The sequence below is a fragment of the Melozone crissalis genome, unplaced genomic scaffold (assembly GCF_028551555.1).
Source record: "Melozone crissalis strain CALT ecotype California unplaced genomic scaffold, PUWL_Pcris_2 ptg000027l_1, whole genome shotgun sequence".
Lineage (NCBI taxonomy): Eukaryota > Metazoa > Chordata > Aves > Passeriformes > Passerellidae > Melozone > Melozone crissalis.
Window position 1 is genome coordinate 44,540,578 of NW_026535805.1, and position 14,788 is coordinate 44,555,365.

General features: G+C 38.2%; 1 protein-coding gene across 1 annotated transcript in view; it reads right to left on the bottom strand.

Moving 5' to 3' along the window:
* Positions 1-2,132: 2,132 nt before the first annotated feature.
* RNF217 (ring finger protein 217) overlaps positions 2,133-14,788 on the bottom strand; it is a 55,107-nt gene continuing 42,451 nt past the window's right edge. Inside the window, exons 4-6 of the mRNA XM_054280248.1 lie at positions 10,919-11,120; positions 4,523-4,594; positions 2,133-2,432 (exon numbers count right to left, since the gene is read on the bottom strand). Coding sequence (XP_054136223.1) covers positions 2,359-2,432; positions 4,523-4,594; positions 10,919-11,120 — 348 coding nt within the window. The 3' untranslated portion in view covers positions 2,133-2,358. The remainder of the gene's footprint in view (positions 2,433-4,522; positions 4,595-10,918; positions 11,121-14,788) is intronic.

Sequence of the window (14,788 nt, forward strand, 5' to 3'; positions counted from 1 at the left end):
TTAAGTACAGATAATCTCAAGTACTAAAGTATTCTCAAGTGGAATAGTTTGACACCAAGTTATAGAATGCATTGCAACCCTAAATCTCTCTATATATATCTCACTCTCTGAGGTCTGAAGGTTTTTCTAAATAATACAAAAATATCTTCATTATTTGACATTTAAAGAGAGGAATAAAAATCCCTGAGTAAGCCAAAGACAACTGATATGTATAGCCTCAGAAAACACACTCAAAACCAAGACCAATTTTAAGGCAGCTTCCAGCTTCAGACAGAACACAAATAGAAAACTGATGCGTCTCAGAAGAAAGTAAGTCTAAATAACAGGTGAATTTGCATTGATAATAGGCTTTGAATTTTATTTCTAAACATCACTGCTTCCCTTCTTAATTTGCAAATTAAGGTACTATTTCTATTGTTAGGGTAACGGTAAACATGCCCTTAAATTCAAATGGAAATTATTAAATAGGTATTCACTACTATGGTGTGCTTAAAGAAAAAAAAAAAAAACACAAGAAAACAAAACTAGAAGCTGACAGGAAACAAGCATACTAGCCAACTATGGTAAACTGATATTTGTGTTTCCAGGTAAACAAAAGTTATCAGCTTCTTCCACTGAGGCTTCAAAGTCAAAGTATCTTGTAACAGTATTATGTTGGAGGGGCAGAACACCATTTGCTTAAAAATTACAACTGGATTCAGATTTAACAACAATTTTCAAAGAAAGTGGTACAGAGTACATCCTCTTAAATGATATGTTTTTGCAAGCCTAAATTTTGAAGTCAGTAGACTCTTAAGGACATTTCCCATCTTCCTGCTTCCCCTTTCCCCATATATACACAAACATAGATATATAAATATGTGTGTATCTTCAAACACACAAACTGAAAAGAAGTACCTTCACAGTACAAATCCAATCTTATTTTCTTTAAAATTAGCTTGCATTTTTACAGTATGAAGTAGATATTTTTTTTATTCAGTTCTTTTCTTTATTGTTTCAGTGTTCTGTCTAAACAAATTTATTCTAGCTTTTTAAGTTATATTTGCATGATAGATTTAGATCAAAATTAAAAGTGTAAAAATTCTCAGTAATTGACTCCTTATGCTGAATTAAATTGCTTTTGTTGTGATGCACTGAGAAAGAGGTTTGGTAGCAAACAGCAGAACTTAAGGGAAAAAGAGCAGAGATAGCTGTGCTCTTCAGAACTTTCATGTGCCAGGAAGAGAAACACTGGAAGCAGAAAGTAAGAATCAAGTGGTCTCCTAAGAATTTATGATCGCTTCCCTTACCCTGGATTCACAGATTTTCCTCCTAAGACATCAGCGGATACTCCAAGACTTATGCAGTACTAGCCTACTCAAGGGAACAAACAAACAAAATGTGCTATTTAGGCTATAAAATTTCATCAAGTCAATCCTCACACAGGTAGCGTCTAGCATGTATATCATATTCCAAGAATAAAAAGAGCAGGTCTCCAGCTTCCCTGAAGACACATTTCAGGGATATCTTGGGACAGATTAGGCCACTGACACATCTTATTATCTAAACCCTTCAGATTTTTTCTGTACTGTGAGAATTTAAAAATGAAGTCCTGTTGTAAGAAATCTTGTCACACCCTCTGCCATTAATATTAACAGACTGTCATAAATAAATTACTGACGTGAAACCAGTCACCAGACTCCTAAGTATCACGGCGCTCCAGTACTAGGGGTGTTCCCCTGAGGCACTGCAGTTTGGCGGGGGCAATGTGCACTCCACTGGCAGGAGGAGGGCTCAGAAGACAACCAGCTGTCGTGCTCTGGCATGTGATGGGGTTTTGGTATGCTCAACAGAATGCTGTGTGATGGAAGTTATTTACAGAACAAGTTTTTAATACCAAAAGTAGTATGCTCAGTACACAGTAAGAGTCCAAACACTTCTAAGCATTTCCACCTTAAAGGCCGACACTGAAGTTAAACGAGTACATGTTAGCAGTTAAATGCTTTCTTCACAGGCCAAATCGGTAGTAGAGTTGTGGCTACAATACAGACTTGGATTGTCTGGTTCAGAAATTTAGACTCAAAAAAACCCCTCCAAAGTAATAACTAAAAAAAAAAAAACAAAAGCAAAAAAAAAAAAAACACCCAAAAAACATTTAAAAAGCAGCAGTCAGGGGGCCCATCTTGTTGAGAGTGCACCAGAGCAAAGAGGCTTTCTGGTCTGCAGTAGTGTTTTCAGCTGAGGGAAGATGGCAGGAGAGCCCCCATCTTTCTTCCAGGGAGGTGGCTTTGATGCTGTAACCAGCACTGTATTGCTCTGTTGCACAAAACATGGATAGCCCTTGCAGGACCAGCTCAGTTCAGGCAGTAACGTCCGTCCTCACCAGGGCATACCTGTCCGTGACCTTTTCCTCTGCTTTTTACAAAGGCAATAGATAGGAAACACAAATAAACCTGCCAAAAGAAGGAAACATGAAAAAAACACATAAGTAAATGCAATCCTTTGTGCATGTTCTATGTTCATTAGATATATGCATTCAGATGGAGCTTTTCATGTCTCAGGAGAATTTAGACCAGGCATTTGGACAAGCAGAAAAAAATACTAGCCTGCAACAACCACTGTCTTTGAATTGAGCTACACTTACTCTTTCCTGTTACAACAAATTCCTGCTAACCCCGCACTCACCTCTGACAAATTAACTTCTGAATCATGCTGTCTGGTATATGGTACAATCAAAACTTTTAAAAACAGTCTGGAAATTCTTAGATCTAAATTCAAAGCTAGTTTTCAATTAGATTCACATGCAATAAAGACAGCACATTATAGTTTTACTTTTTATTTATTTTTACAAGCATCCTCATCTACTGTGAACTAATACCAAATGTTTATCTTTAATAATATCAAGTGTTTATGCTTGCCTGGACAGAGAACTATTTATTTTTAAGTCTTTTGAGAGAAAGAAAGGTGTAAAAACAAAAAAAAACACCCACAAAGACACATCACAAGCACTCAGGTGAAAAATTTTTCAAATAGTCTGTACTCCTTCAAACCCAAATGAGAAGGATCTTCCTCTTTCTCTTGCTACCAGCTGACTGAAATGGCTGAAGATTTTCTTTTCAAAAAGAAAACTACAGTAACAACATAGAACAAAAGACTACTACAATCACAGGGCTGTTGCTTTGCTCAGTAGCCTTGTAAATGGTGCAGTATGATTTTCAGCTATGTAACTGAAATTATTCTAATAGTGGTTGGCAGCAAATATTGCTCTAATTACCTCAAAACCAAAACTTTTCTATAAATAATCAATGTTTTTGGAACTGCTCATACTGCTGACCTTGATCATATCTTATCCAGCCAAGCCTAGGATGAGACTTCAATGGCATTCTGATTATTATTGCAAATATTGTTACTATATTACTGCAAAACCCTCTTGATTTTTAGTATATAAAAAAGTGGATTTTTTTCCCTCACCATAGATTATACCAGATTGCATACCAAAAAAAGATTTACTGGCACTAAGAAGCCTTTATTGTTTAAAATTTTGGCATAAAAATGCTATTGAATAGAATAAATATTTAAGATAAGCACTGCTCACTCTCTTCAGTGAAGATGGTTGGTCTAAATACAGAAATTACAGCAATAGTCCTTATTTGGCCAGATGTAGTCTAGAAAAGCTGTAATAGTATTTTGGTTATAGGTTGACTGGTTACTTCCAACCTTATTAATATAGCTATCCTGGTGTATTTTGGCTTTATTATATCAAAATAAAGGAGCCACACCCCAATATACCTCAGGGCTGGGCATGCACTGCAAATTCTCAGTGGAAAAAGCAGTTTGATGAAAAGCTGTGAAGCAGCATGATCCCTCAATGACATATTGCTGCCAATATAAAGAGTGGATATGCACTCACATGAGCAAAATTATACCTTGTTGTCACAGCTAATCTCTTTTCTGTGGGAAAACTCAGGCAAAGAGCAGCTTTGCTAAAATATCTGTCCACATTAATGCAACCACATTTACAGAGCTTTGATACTGTAATCAAGTGAGTTCAGAGTACCAGTTTTCGTGATGGAATACAATTTGGCAGTGTTCTCACTGGATCATGTTTTGAGACTGACTCATCCCAATTTGCTGCTTTGTTGCTGTTGCATCTTCAAGCTGGTGAGCTCTTGGGACTAAGCCTTAGTTCCCTAAAAATATTGTCATACACATGACTAAGATTTGAAATAGTGATTCAATGGAGTGATTATAAGGCTGGGTCCAAGTCTGTCAGCCCCCAGGATTATATGTAAATTACTCTGAACTTTCTGCTAGTTTATCTAGAGCAGTTAAAGATGTTTATTTGGAAAATGAAATAAATGGGAACAAAAATAAAGCTAGTAAGCATAAATTTAAAAACCTCATTTTTTTAGAAAAAAGTAATGTGCTTAATACTAAAACAGCATCTGTGAAATCTGTACTTTGTCTCCATGTTTTTGAGATGTCATATAGAGAAAGTCACTGCATAATCAGGATTAGTTTCATTCACATATGTAACTCTTACCTATTACAACAGCTACGGCTCCCAGTGCCAGACCCAGAACCAATATTAGGGGTGTAATGAGTAGTTTTCCAGCTGAAATGCAAAATTCATTAAACAGTTCAAAGAAGGTTTTACTTTTTCCTTTCCAACAATTCATAAATATTTCAATATCAGAAAATATTTTAAGCTATTATTTTAAAATTAATATTCTTTACCTCTAAAAATAGGATTCCTATTTGTAATTTCATCCTAGAAATTCAGCCAGGAACTATCACCACACAGTCAGTTCCCTATACACATTTCTCTTTGCCCTCTTCACCCACCACAACTCTCTGAGCACAGCTTATTTCATACATTAACAGCTTGCATTTATTTCTGTTTCCATTCTGAAGTCCCTCAAGCATCGACAGGAATGTGACAGCTATAAAGCTACTATAATTTGGCTTCTCTGGAATCCTACTGCATAGCAACCAGCCTGGAGAGATGCCAAACAAACTAGCATCTTGGAAAGTTTAGGTTAGCTCAAGGTGATGAGACCATCACCTTTAAATACATTTCTGCTCGCTTTAAAAGGTTACAGTGAAGTGCTCATGTACAGCTGTGATTTAGGTCTAAGTCAAACCACAGCCAAGTCTATTTTGGATCTACATTTATAAGGATATGTTGTGGCTCTCACATGAGTAGGGCAGTGATGTTGAGCAGCATACTTGCTAGAGCATAAAACCACAAACAAATAAAGCATGTTCACATTCTTTACTTTCTGATGAGTTCATGATTTGTAGAAGTTCACACAGTGAAGGCAGGTCTTGCTGAAAATGTGAATTTGAAACCGAGCCAGAACACAAGCTATCTTCCTTGCACTGCATGCTTTCAATGGAAGAATCTCCCTGGCTCTGCTGGCTGAGCAGCTGGGTCAAAGACATCCCTTAACTGAGCTGTCTGAAAATCCAGGAGGGCAGGCATTTTTACTGATACACCAGCAGTCTGAGCAGGGACTTGAAATTCTGCAATTCTCCAAGTTAGGTATGTGTTTGAAAGGTCACCTTTAGAATGGGAGAAAAATTGAGTTTCTTACCTCTTTCTTCCCTCCCTCAAATCACTCATATCAGATTTCAGTAAATGGATTACTACATTTAATAATGATGTAAACCTTTCCATAACCTGAGACACTAATTTGAGCAGTCTGAAGGAAAAATGAGATATTTTGGAAATATTTACAGCAGTTAAATGAACTGGTCCTTTTCTTGCTCTGTTTTGATAGCTTTTAAATTTCATGGGAGTGCAGTGGGTGGGAAACATTAATTCCTAGAAGAAAAAAAATTGGCAAATATTTGTATTACTCTAGTTGCTAGGCATCCTAATGGCATACCTTCCTGGAACTCCACTGAGCTGTGTTCTATACACACAGAACTTGTCAAGTACATTATTCAAGTGTAGACAGAAGAATGAATGTAAAGTGATAAAAAACCTGAAGAAAGGTCCAAAAGAAATGAAATGCATTTTAAAACATCATCAGAGTCTTCAACAATTTCAAGTTAGGCTTGTAAAAGATTAGAGGCTTACGATACAAACTCCTTACTTCATTAATAGCCGTGTAATTATTATGCTAGAAAATTATGATGTTTGGTATCAAAATTATTAAAAATTATTAAAAACTTAAATCACTGAGCTGGTGACTAAGTATGCAGAAACAGAGTCTATGGGAAGGGCTAAGCTAGCCTTCAATTGGAAAACTTCTTTTCAGACATGAAGAACAGTCCCTGAGCTAATTCAAGAACTTGTTCACTTATATTTGACAAACTCAGAGCTGAAATAAAGCATGAGTAGTGTCTTTCCTTCTGCCCGGGAATATGAAGTTATGAGTACTGAGTAGTTATTTTTTAAAATTTACCTTATAGAATAAAATTACTTCATCATCATGAGACTGTATCCTCTTTTGGTTAGCAATGCTTTATTTCTAAAGACCAAATTTCAAAACAAATATTTTTCTACTTATATATCTGTCACATTCAAATCCTTAATATTTCTCTACCTTTGTAAACTAAAGTTAACAAACAACACAAGGTGAACAAGGCTTGCAGATGCTGCCATCAGGAAGAGTACAAACAGCAGCAATCACTGGCAAAGCAGTGGGTATGTACTATTTGCTCCAATGGCTTTTATTTGCATTCTATGAAACAATTAAAAAATGCTCAGTTTTACATGCCAGAATTGAAAACTACTTTATATCCAATTCCAGCTTGATAGACATCGTTTGTCGTAGTGCAAAAGATTATGAGGGAATCACGACACACCAAGAAATGTCACTGTGACTAAGGCTGTTTGCTGCAGGCACTAAACTGTCCCGTGTCTGCTAGCTCAGAGACAGAGAGCACAGAGAGCAAATGTAATGCCTGTCTCAGAGCTGAATAAAATCTTGGGTCATTAGCCCATGTGGTCATCTCAGCAGCAGGCTATGACAGCCAGTTTGCTGTTGTCCAAAGTTAGTTTTTAAGGTTAACTTCACAAAAAGCAATTGAAACAGAACCTTTTTAGAATTGCACTCAAATTAATCGTAAACAATTTCTCTACTGGGTGGCCCAGCATGAAGATGAAGACATTTGTGGTAATAAAACAACTGTATTTGCAGGTGTCTCAGAAGGGTTGTCTTATTTGTGATACAGAGAACCACATCCTTCTGCAAAATAACAAAGTATTTCAGGAAACATGAGGGAATACTTTTCCCTTGCGCAACTTTGGGTTTAGTTACAAGTTTTAGGGTAATATATCCACTGTACTGTCACAGGACAGTTTCTCTAAAAACCATGCTGGCTAAAGAAGGGAAAGAAATGTCAGAGATCACTTCTGAGGTTTTCTTCTCCCTGTGATTACTATCACCTTTACACAACAGCTGGTTGATGAAGAAAATTATGTTTAAAATTATGCTGCCATGAATTCTTTTCCCTTATTTTTACTGCAGAGCAGTTTGTGACTGTGCGCACTTGGCTCCTCAACAGAAATCATGCCAGCATGCCAGCCTGCCTTGTGGTGATCTTTCTATACACTCCACCTAGCCAGATTTTAGAAACAACCCAAAAACCTTCACTCCACATGGCTACAAAATTACATTTATTAAAGTATTTCATCTCCATAGCAATAAAGTAAAACTCATACAAAACCCCCACACATCTAGCAACACCTCACCAGTCTCCCAATAGCCAAGATACCATTCCTTTAGTTTCCACTACTTAGCTAACTAGCAGAGGCACTTTTCTACAGGAAATCCAACCTCTGTTTCTCAGTATATGTTACTAAAATGTAGAGTCTATGCTTTTAATGGCATCTCTGCTACCATCTCTTCTTCTGCTGACTTTCAGAACAGAACTAAAACCCAGGCTTGTGCAGTAACACCTCCTGATGATAATGCTCCTTTTTTTGCCTGATAAAATACTTACATTTTCAGTTCTAGCTACTGAGACCTCCCTGAGCCTGGGGGTGATCCCTAACTGGAATTCAACATTTTTGAGTTTTAAATTTGATCTTAAGTGATTAGGACTAGTAAGCTTCAGCTTAACACATAAAACACAAACAAAACTAAAAAATAAATCCAACATTATGACAAAGTAGAATCTGATGGAACGTGCATAAAAGAATGACATGAAAAGGCCAGCAAGCTATTATTATTTACTCAATTTAATGATAACAAAACTAGCCAAAGAAATTATCAGGAATCAATGAAAAAACCCCATGACTTTCTCCACCTGACACAATCTGAAATCCTAGAGGCTCTACCAGAAATGTTGTAGAAGGCAAAATTTAACAACTGTTAAAACTAGTGAAGGATCCATCCACCCACTGAGGGTTACAAAGCAAAAGTTCAGGTACAAACCTTAACTAAGAAAGCGTCTAAAGCAATGATTACTGGAAACAAACAGGGAGTGAGATCTTATTTCTAATTGACCACTGCTGAGGACAGACTCATTAGGCAGACCTCTATACAAGCCCAATTAACAGCCACAGATCGATTCTGTTGAATTCTGTTTTACAAAGAGGGATGATCCTAGCAAATTTCCAGCATTGAAAATGGCATAATCCACAAACTGTATGTCAGCTTGGTATTGCACTGTCTTCAAAAGGTCAGGAGGTACAATCTTGCCAATAGAACACATTTTTAAAAACCAATGTAAAAACCCACACGTACACTGGTGTGGAAAAGAGTACAAAAACCTAGACTGGCTCACACATACAAGTCACAGCCAAAATCTACTGCAATGAAGAAGAGCTGTGAGCTCAATTCCCAAATTCAAATCAGATGCAAATTTCTGAAGATTTTATTTTTTTATTTTCATGTATGAGTTCTGTTGGGTCTCTAGAGTATTTTGGTAGTTATTCATAAAGGGTACAAGGATCAGAGCTGTAGAAATGACAGAGATTTAAGGTCATAAGTACCGATGAAGAATTTTCTGAATTCTTGTCAACTTGAGTGTTAATAAGTTATTGTAAAAATGTGGGCACTTACTACCATGTGCTGACAGATTCAGGTACCTCTGTCTCTATTCAGATGATGACCCTTCTTGATGACCCCACATCATATGATGGAGTTTTTGGAGAGAAATTTTTAACAGAAAACCCTATGAGAAATGTAATCTGAGGCTCTGAGCTTTGCTAATGTTTCTTAGTTTATTATTTAATGCAAACCACAAATACACTTGCAAATAGGAGATGAAAATAAATATCTTATACTTATCTGTGTGATCCTGTAAATATGAGCATACACCTATTTACCAGGGAGCTTTAATATCGAAGACCAGGCTGAATAGGGCTCTGAGCAACCTGATTTAGTTGAAGATGCCCCTGCTTATTGCAGGTGGCCTTTAAAGGTCCCTCTCAGCCCAAACTACTCTATGATTCTAATAAGATTACCCATGATTCTGCATGTGAGCAGCACTGACTTGGTAATGTCTCTGAGTACAGTCTATTGCTACAGCAGACTAATTACACCAAAATAACAAAATCTATTTTAAAAAAGCTTACATTGTTTTCCATTGTGGCTATTACTGAAAGCTCCTCTGAAATCTTACAAAGTGCTTTGAAACAGTTCTTGAAGTTTAAGCCTAAATTTTTAATGAACAACATATTCATGTGCCCTAATGCCAGCGCTGTCTTTCACCTAGCCTAGATCTTCTGGTGTGTTGCAATTCATCTCTACAAAATGTTTCAGAGTAGGCACCTCTAATCATCTTCAATTTTTATCTCCTTTCTAGTTATTTCTATATTTTTAAATCACTTCTCTCAAAGTTTGTTACCAAAGCCTTGCAAGCTCCTAAGGTCAAACTAATGGGCTTGGATGCCATATTGCCACTTTTTAAAAACAAACATTCCAGGTTTGCAAATCCCCCACAATGGAGAGCAGCAAGACTGGCATTTTCATTACCAGGTCTATGAGTTTGTGTCAATTCTTATGCTGCTCTGAAAACCACCTAGTTTTCTTACTGGAAGATGTCTGACTCAGAAGTAATGCAATCACCTCAGGTTTGCTTTTTCCCAGCTGTTCTGTCTCTTGCCTTTACCTCTACAATCAAGCTCAAAGCATTTCCTCATTCTAGGTGAACTACAAGTCATCTCCATTTTTTATGCCTTAATTCAAAGTATGGAAAGTTCTATTTTCTTGACAAGTATCTGGTTTTTGGCAGTTAATACATCCACTTCTTGTAACATTATACGTCGCCTTACATGCTGTAAACTCACTACAATGACTGAACTTCATGTGTATGAAAGATAATCTCATAATATAAGAGTCTACTTTATTATCTTGTGCTTCTAGAGGTTGAAACAGATATCTAGCTGGCTCAAAAGCATATTATGAGTGCCTTTTGGTTTAGTAAAAAGACACTTTCAGCCTCATACTTTTGTGAGTAAAATTAATGTATATAAGTTGTATTTTGTTTCAAGCTGATTTTATCTGAACTAAAGCTAACAGTCCAAATAGCGTCCTCCTATTTATATGGGAAAACCCTGAGTTTTGCTACTAAGATCAGGTTCAAATCCAAAGAGCACTTTATTCAAACAGGCTTACACCAAGGTTAATTTAAATAACGTTTCTCCTCTGACCCATTTCTCCAATATACTTTGAGAATAATGAACACAGCCAGAGACATGCATATTGACAGCACTTTTACAGTTTGCTTATGTATTATAAAAAGCAATTAGAAAACAAGCTATCAGAAGAGGACACAATACTTAATCATACGCAGTCCATCTAAAAAGGGCAGGCAAGTGCCATACATTGAAATTTAATTAATAAGCCACCTTTCGAATAACTGAAAAGCAAGTTGTCCACCCAATCCTTTAAACCACTAGTTTTAATTTAACTCTAATTGCCCTATCCCCCCATCCCTTCATTGTGCAGCTCTCCACAAGGAGCACTAACGAACTCACCACAGACAGAGCCTCGCACTAATCTCCTCAGATGTGGTCTCTCGGGGAGGTAGCGGTACTTGCATCCAAAGATACTGAGGTTTGACGTGTGGTCTCCAAAGAAGCGCAGCTGGCGGTATCTCTCCCCACAACGGTAACAGAAATTAGTGTTACACTGTGAACAGGTCATGTGGTCACACCCTTCGGTTCTCTGGATGTGGATCTGGATGAGCAGAAGGAAAGGTGAAATATTATTTTTTCCCCCCTTCCTAAGCACAGGAAAGCAGGTGCTTCATGTGGAAGCGAAGAGGAGGAAGAGGAACCTGGGGCAGTTCACGTGCCAGATGGAAAGAAGCTGCAAGCACCCCCCTGCAAAGTCAGTATTTGCATTAATTAATACTGCAGCTGGCTTAAGACAATAATGGTTTTCTGAGGCATGTTTCAGACCATTAAATGTGAGTTCTATTGTTTCCCACTTCCTACATAATCCTCCTTTTTTGTTTAAATGCTCTTCAGATCAGATGAGAATTCTTAACCTTACTGAAATTTCAGTTTTATTGCTGAAGTAGATTTGTTAACACTGACCTTTATTAAAAATAAAAGCAACATAGTGAATATAATTATGAACTCTGTTTGACCCCTCCCCAGATGGGATTCCCTCTTAGGCCACCTGTGGCTCCACTCCCTTTTCCATCACAAATTGATTTGGCATTTTGTAATAAACACCAGAAAGACACTGCTGTTACAGTACATGATTTGAGAAGTATGGATGCCTTCTCCTTCTTAAAAACAACAAACAAAAAAAATTCCACAAACTATATGTGGAATAAAAACTTACACCGAGCTTTAATGATACCCAAATCACAACATGAAACAGGGCTGCCCTAGCTCTACAGCCATCTTTCTACCTATTGCCTGCTAAATAGCTCTCCATCCTGCATTCCAAGACCACGTTCCACACTGGAATTGTAGATAGCCTAATAATTGAGGTTGAAAGTGCTGCTCAGGGGTCATCTATTTTAACCCCCAACTCCAAGCTGGGATATCTCCAGAGAGATCACATTGCTCCAGATCTCATCCCATTAGATTTAAAAAATTTCCAAGCATGGGTATGTCACAGCCTCTTTGAGCAATCTATATCATCCTTCACCATCCTCCCTGGGATACTTTTTTCCATTACATCCAATTTGAATTCCACCTGTTGAAACTTGCAACAGATCCATCAATGCCTCCTGAAACCTCCTATACTTACCTATGTGTATTTTTTTGCAGGGAGGTATAGGCAAAGACATGGCATGACCACCCAGTGGCTCTGCAAGCACCAGAGACACTGAAAGCTCAGTGAGCTCCAGAGAGGCCCGTGACTCCTGGGGTATCTGACATTCTTGGGAGGGTCAAATGAATTTGTTCCTTGGTGTTCAGGTGTGATCTGGGCTCTCACCTTGCTCACCCAAACATCTACTGAAACTGGCACTCTATCCATATAAGAAAGTGATGCTTTCCACCTGCAACACTCGTGGTAAAAGAGTCACAAGGGTAACAGTAGCTCCAGATACCCCTGCCAGCCTCCCTGTGCCACAGTAGTGATCTCAGGATTTGCTTTTCTATACTTTCAAACGCTACTTTTATACAAAAGAGAGGAAAATGTTCACAAAAGAGAGAACTGGGCTATTAAAAAAAATAAGCTTTCTAGTGGGCAAGTATTCTAGTACACTTAAAATTTGTTAGACCAAGCAATCATCTCCCTTTACCCCAAGGAATTCTGCTGTATTACAGGTGTCCTGTTTTGCAGAAGCATCTGAAAAACCACCATGGCTGATGAGCTTTTTAAGCCACTTGACTTCAAAACTTTCACAGTTAAGCACTGACAGTAGACAAAGCAGAAGGAGAACTCTACCCAATATTGTATCAACTTAAGCATAACTTAAGAAGAGATACATTTTTTTTTTTCTAAAAGGGACATTACTATTGCCAGTTCAAATTCTTACTTCTCAGGTTACATGTGAAAAAAGATGCTGACTCCAGTTCTGGAGTTACTGTAATTCCTCAGATTAGCATGAACTGAAACAAAGGTATTTTAATACTGACTTAAAGTATCTTGACAAATTAACTTTAAAATTTAATTCAAATTAAATTTTCAGGGGACCAACTTAAACAGCAACTATAGAGACTTTTGTAATTTAAAGGGTAATTTTCCTCATCTGTTGTTTCTATCTTAAAAATTAAAATGGGGGAACTAGGTTTTGTGACTAATGAGAACTAACTGGTTGCTTTATTTTCATTTTGAATCAAGACTGTTGAATTCTCCTCTCTCTCCTCCAATTTACCAACCCAATTAGGTTATCATTCATCTTCATTGTAATTCTGTAGAATAATGGAACCTATAAAAATCCTAGATGCAAACCAAAATTACTTCACATTCCAAAAATAAGCTAATTTTTAGTGGCAGTAAGAACTTCAAGGAGCTGCTAGCAATAGCCTTTTATGTTCTACCACTCATATCAGAAATATCCACCTTAGAAACTGCCTGCCATCCTTCTACCCATGCTTTCCTAGAATCCTCCCAGCTCCAGTTATTCATGCATTGCTCTTGAATAATTTGTCCATCTACTTGGTCCTGCCCTAAATTCTCCAGACATACTGTCCTCTTGAAACACGAAAGAAGTTGATAAGGATTTATTATCAAATAAAGACAAATATTGCAACTACATGCACTTCATATTTGCTTCTTCACAAAGCAAACCATAAAAATATTTTAGTCAATACTCATCTGCACATGTAACTGTCTTCAAATGCTGCTAATCTGGAACAACCAGCTGTACTTGCCTATACCTTTTTATTGTAAAAAAAAAAAAGGTGTAGGCAAGTACAGTGAGTAAAGACTTGATTAGAAAAAACAAAGTAAAAAGCCCCACAAACCTCAGATGCAGGGCTTGAACTCCCAGTCACATGCTTTGCAGACTGACAATGCCAGGTGAACTCTGGATCATTTGGTCAGGCTGCTTTCAAACCTAAGACACGACATCCCACCAGATCAACTTCATCTCCGGTTCACACGGGCATGCCTCTGCACCCTCTGGATAATCCAGTGACAGGGATGGATTACAAACCTATAGGTTGGGAAAGCCATGGCCGATGGCTCGGGTATCCGAGTGCTCCTGCCCCACTGGCAGCACCACGGCACAGGAGGCAGCCAGGGAACGCGTGGGGCTGGGAATGCCGCTGGCTGTGGGAAGCTGCAGCCGTGCAGGGCCTGGTGCAGTGTGACTGCAGGCTGCCCTGCAGCACGGCCACTGCAAGCCCAGCTTATGCCTCCATGCACTCAGTCAAAGCTACAGGCCTCACCCTGCACCCACGGCCTGCTCGAAACCAAACACGTACACTCACCTTACAGGGGTGTACGTCCCCTTACAGGGGAAGGTGAGCCATTCAGAAACCCAAGAATGGCTTCCAGAACAACAGGGGTGTAAACTACACACCAGGGGCAAACACATCAGTTGTCTACTTAAGACTCTGAACTGGAAGTAGCACAGTGGCTATTTCAGACCCTCATTTTACCCCCTCTGCATGTTACATGCCCTCTCAAAGAGATCTTCTATGGAAATCGCTTCCAAGAGTTCTGAGGATGAGTGGCCATGTCTCCCCCACCTCTGAAGAAAACCTGCACAGCTTTACAACTTTGTACACAAATAAGGACTCTCCTCCCTCCAGAAGATGAGAATTAATTTGCAGAGTGCTTCCAAAAACTATGCCTTGAATTGTTTGGTAACGCTTATATGAATCAGAAAGATAAGAAGCACACGCTCTTTTATTTGCATTGACATGCTTGTTCTTAAATTTCTGCTGCTGTCCAAAGCCTTCTAAGCCAGAGCTGCTATGTGGTGTTTCCTC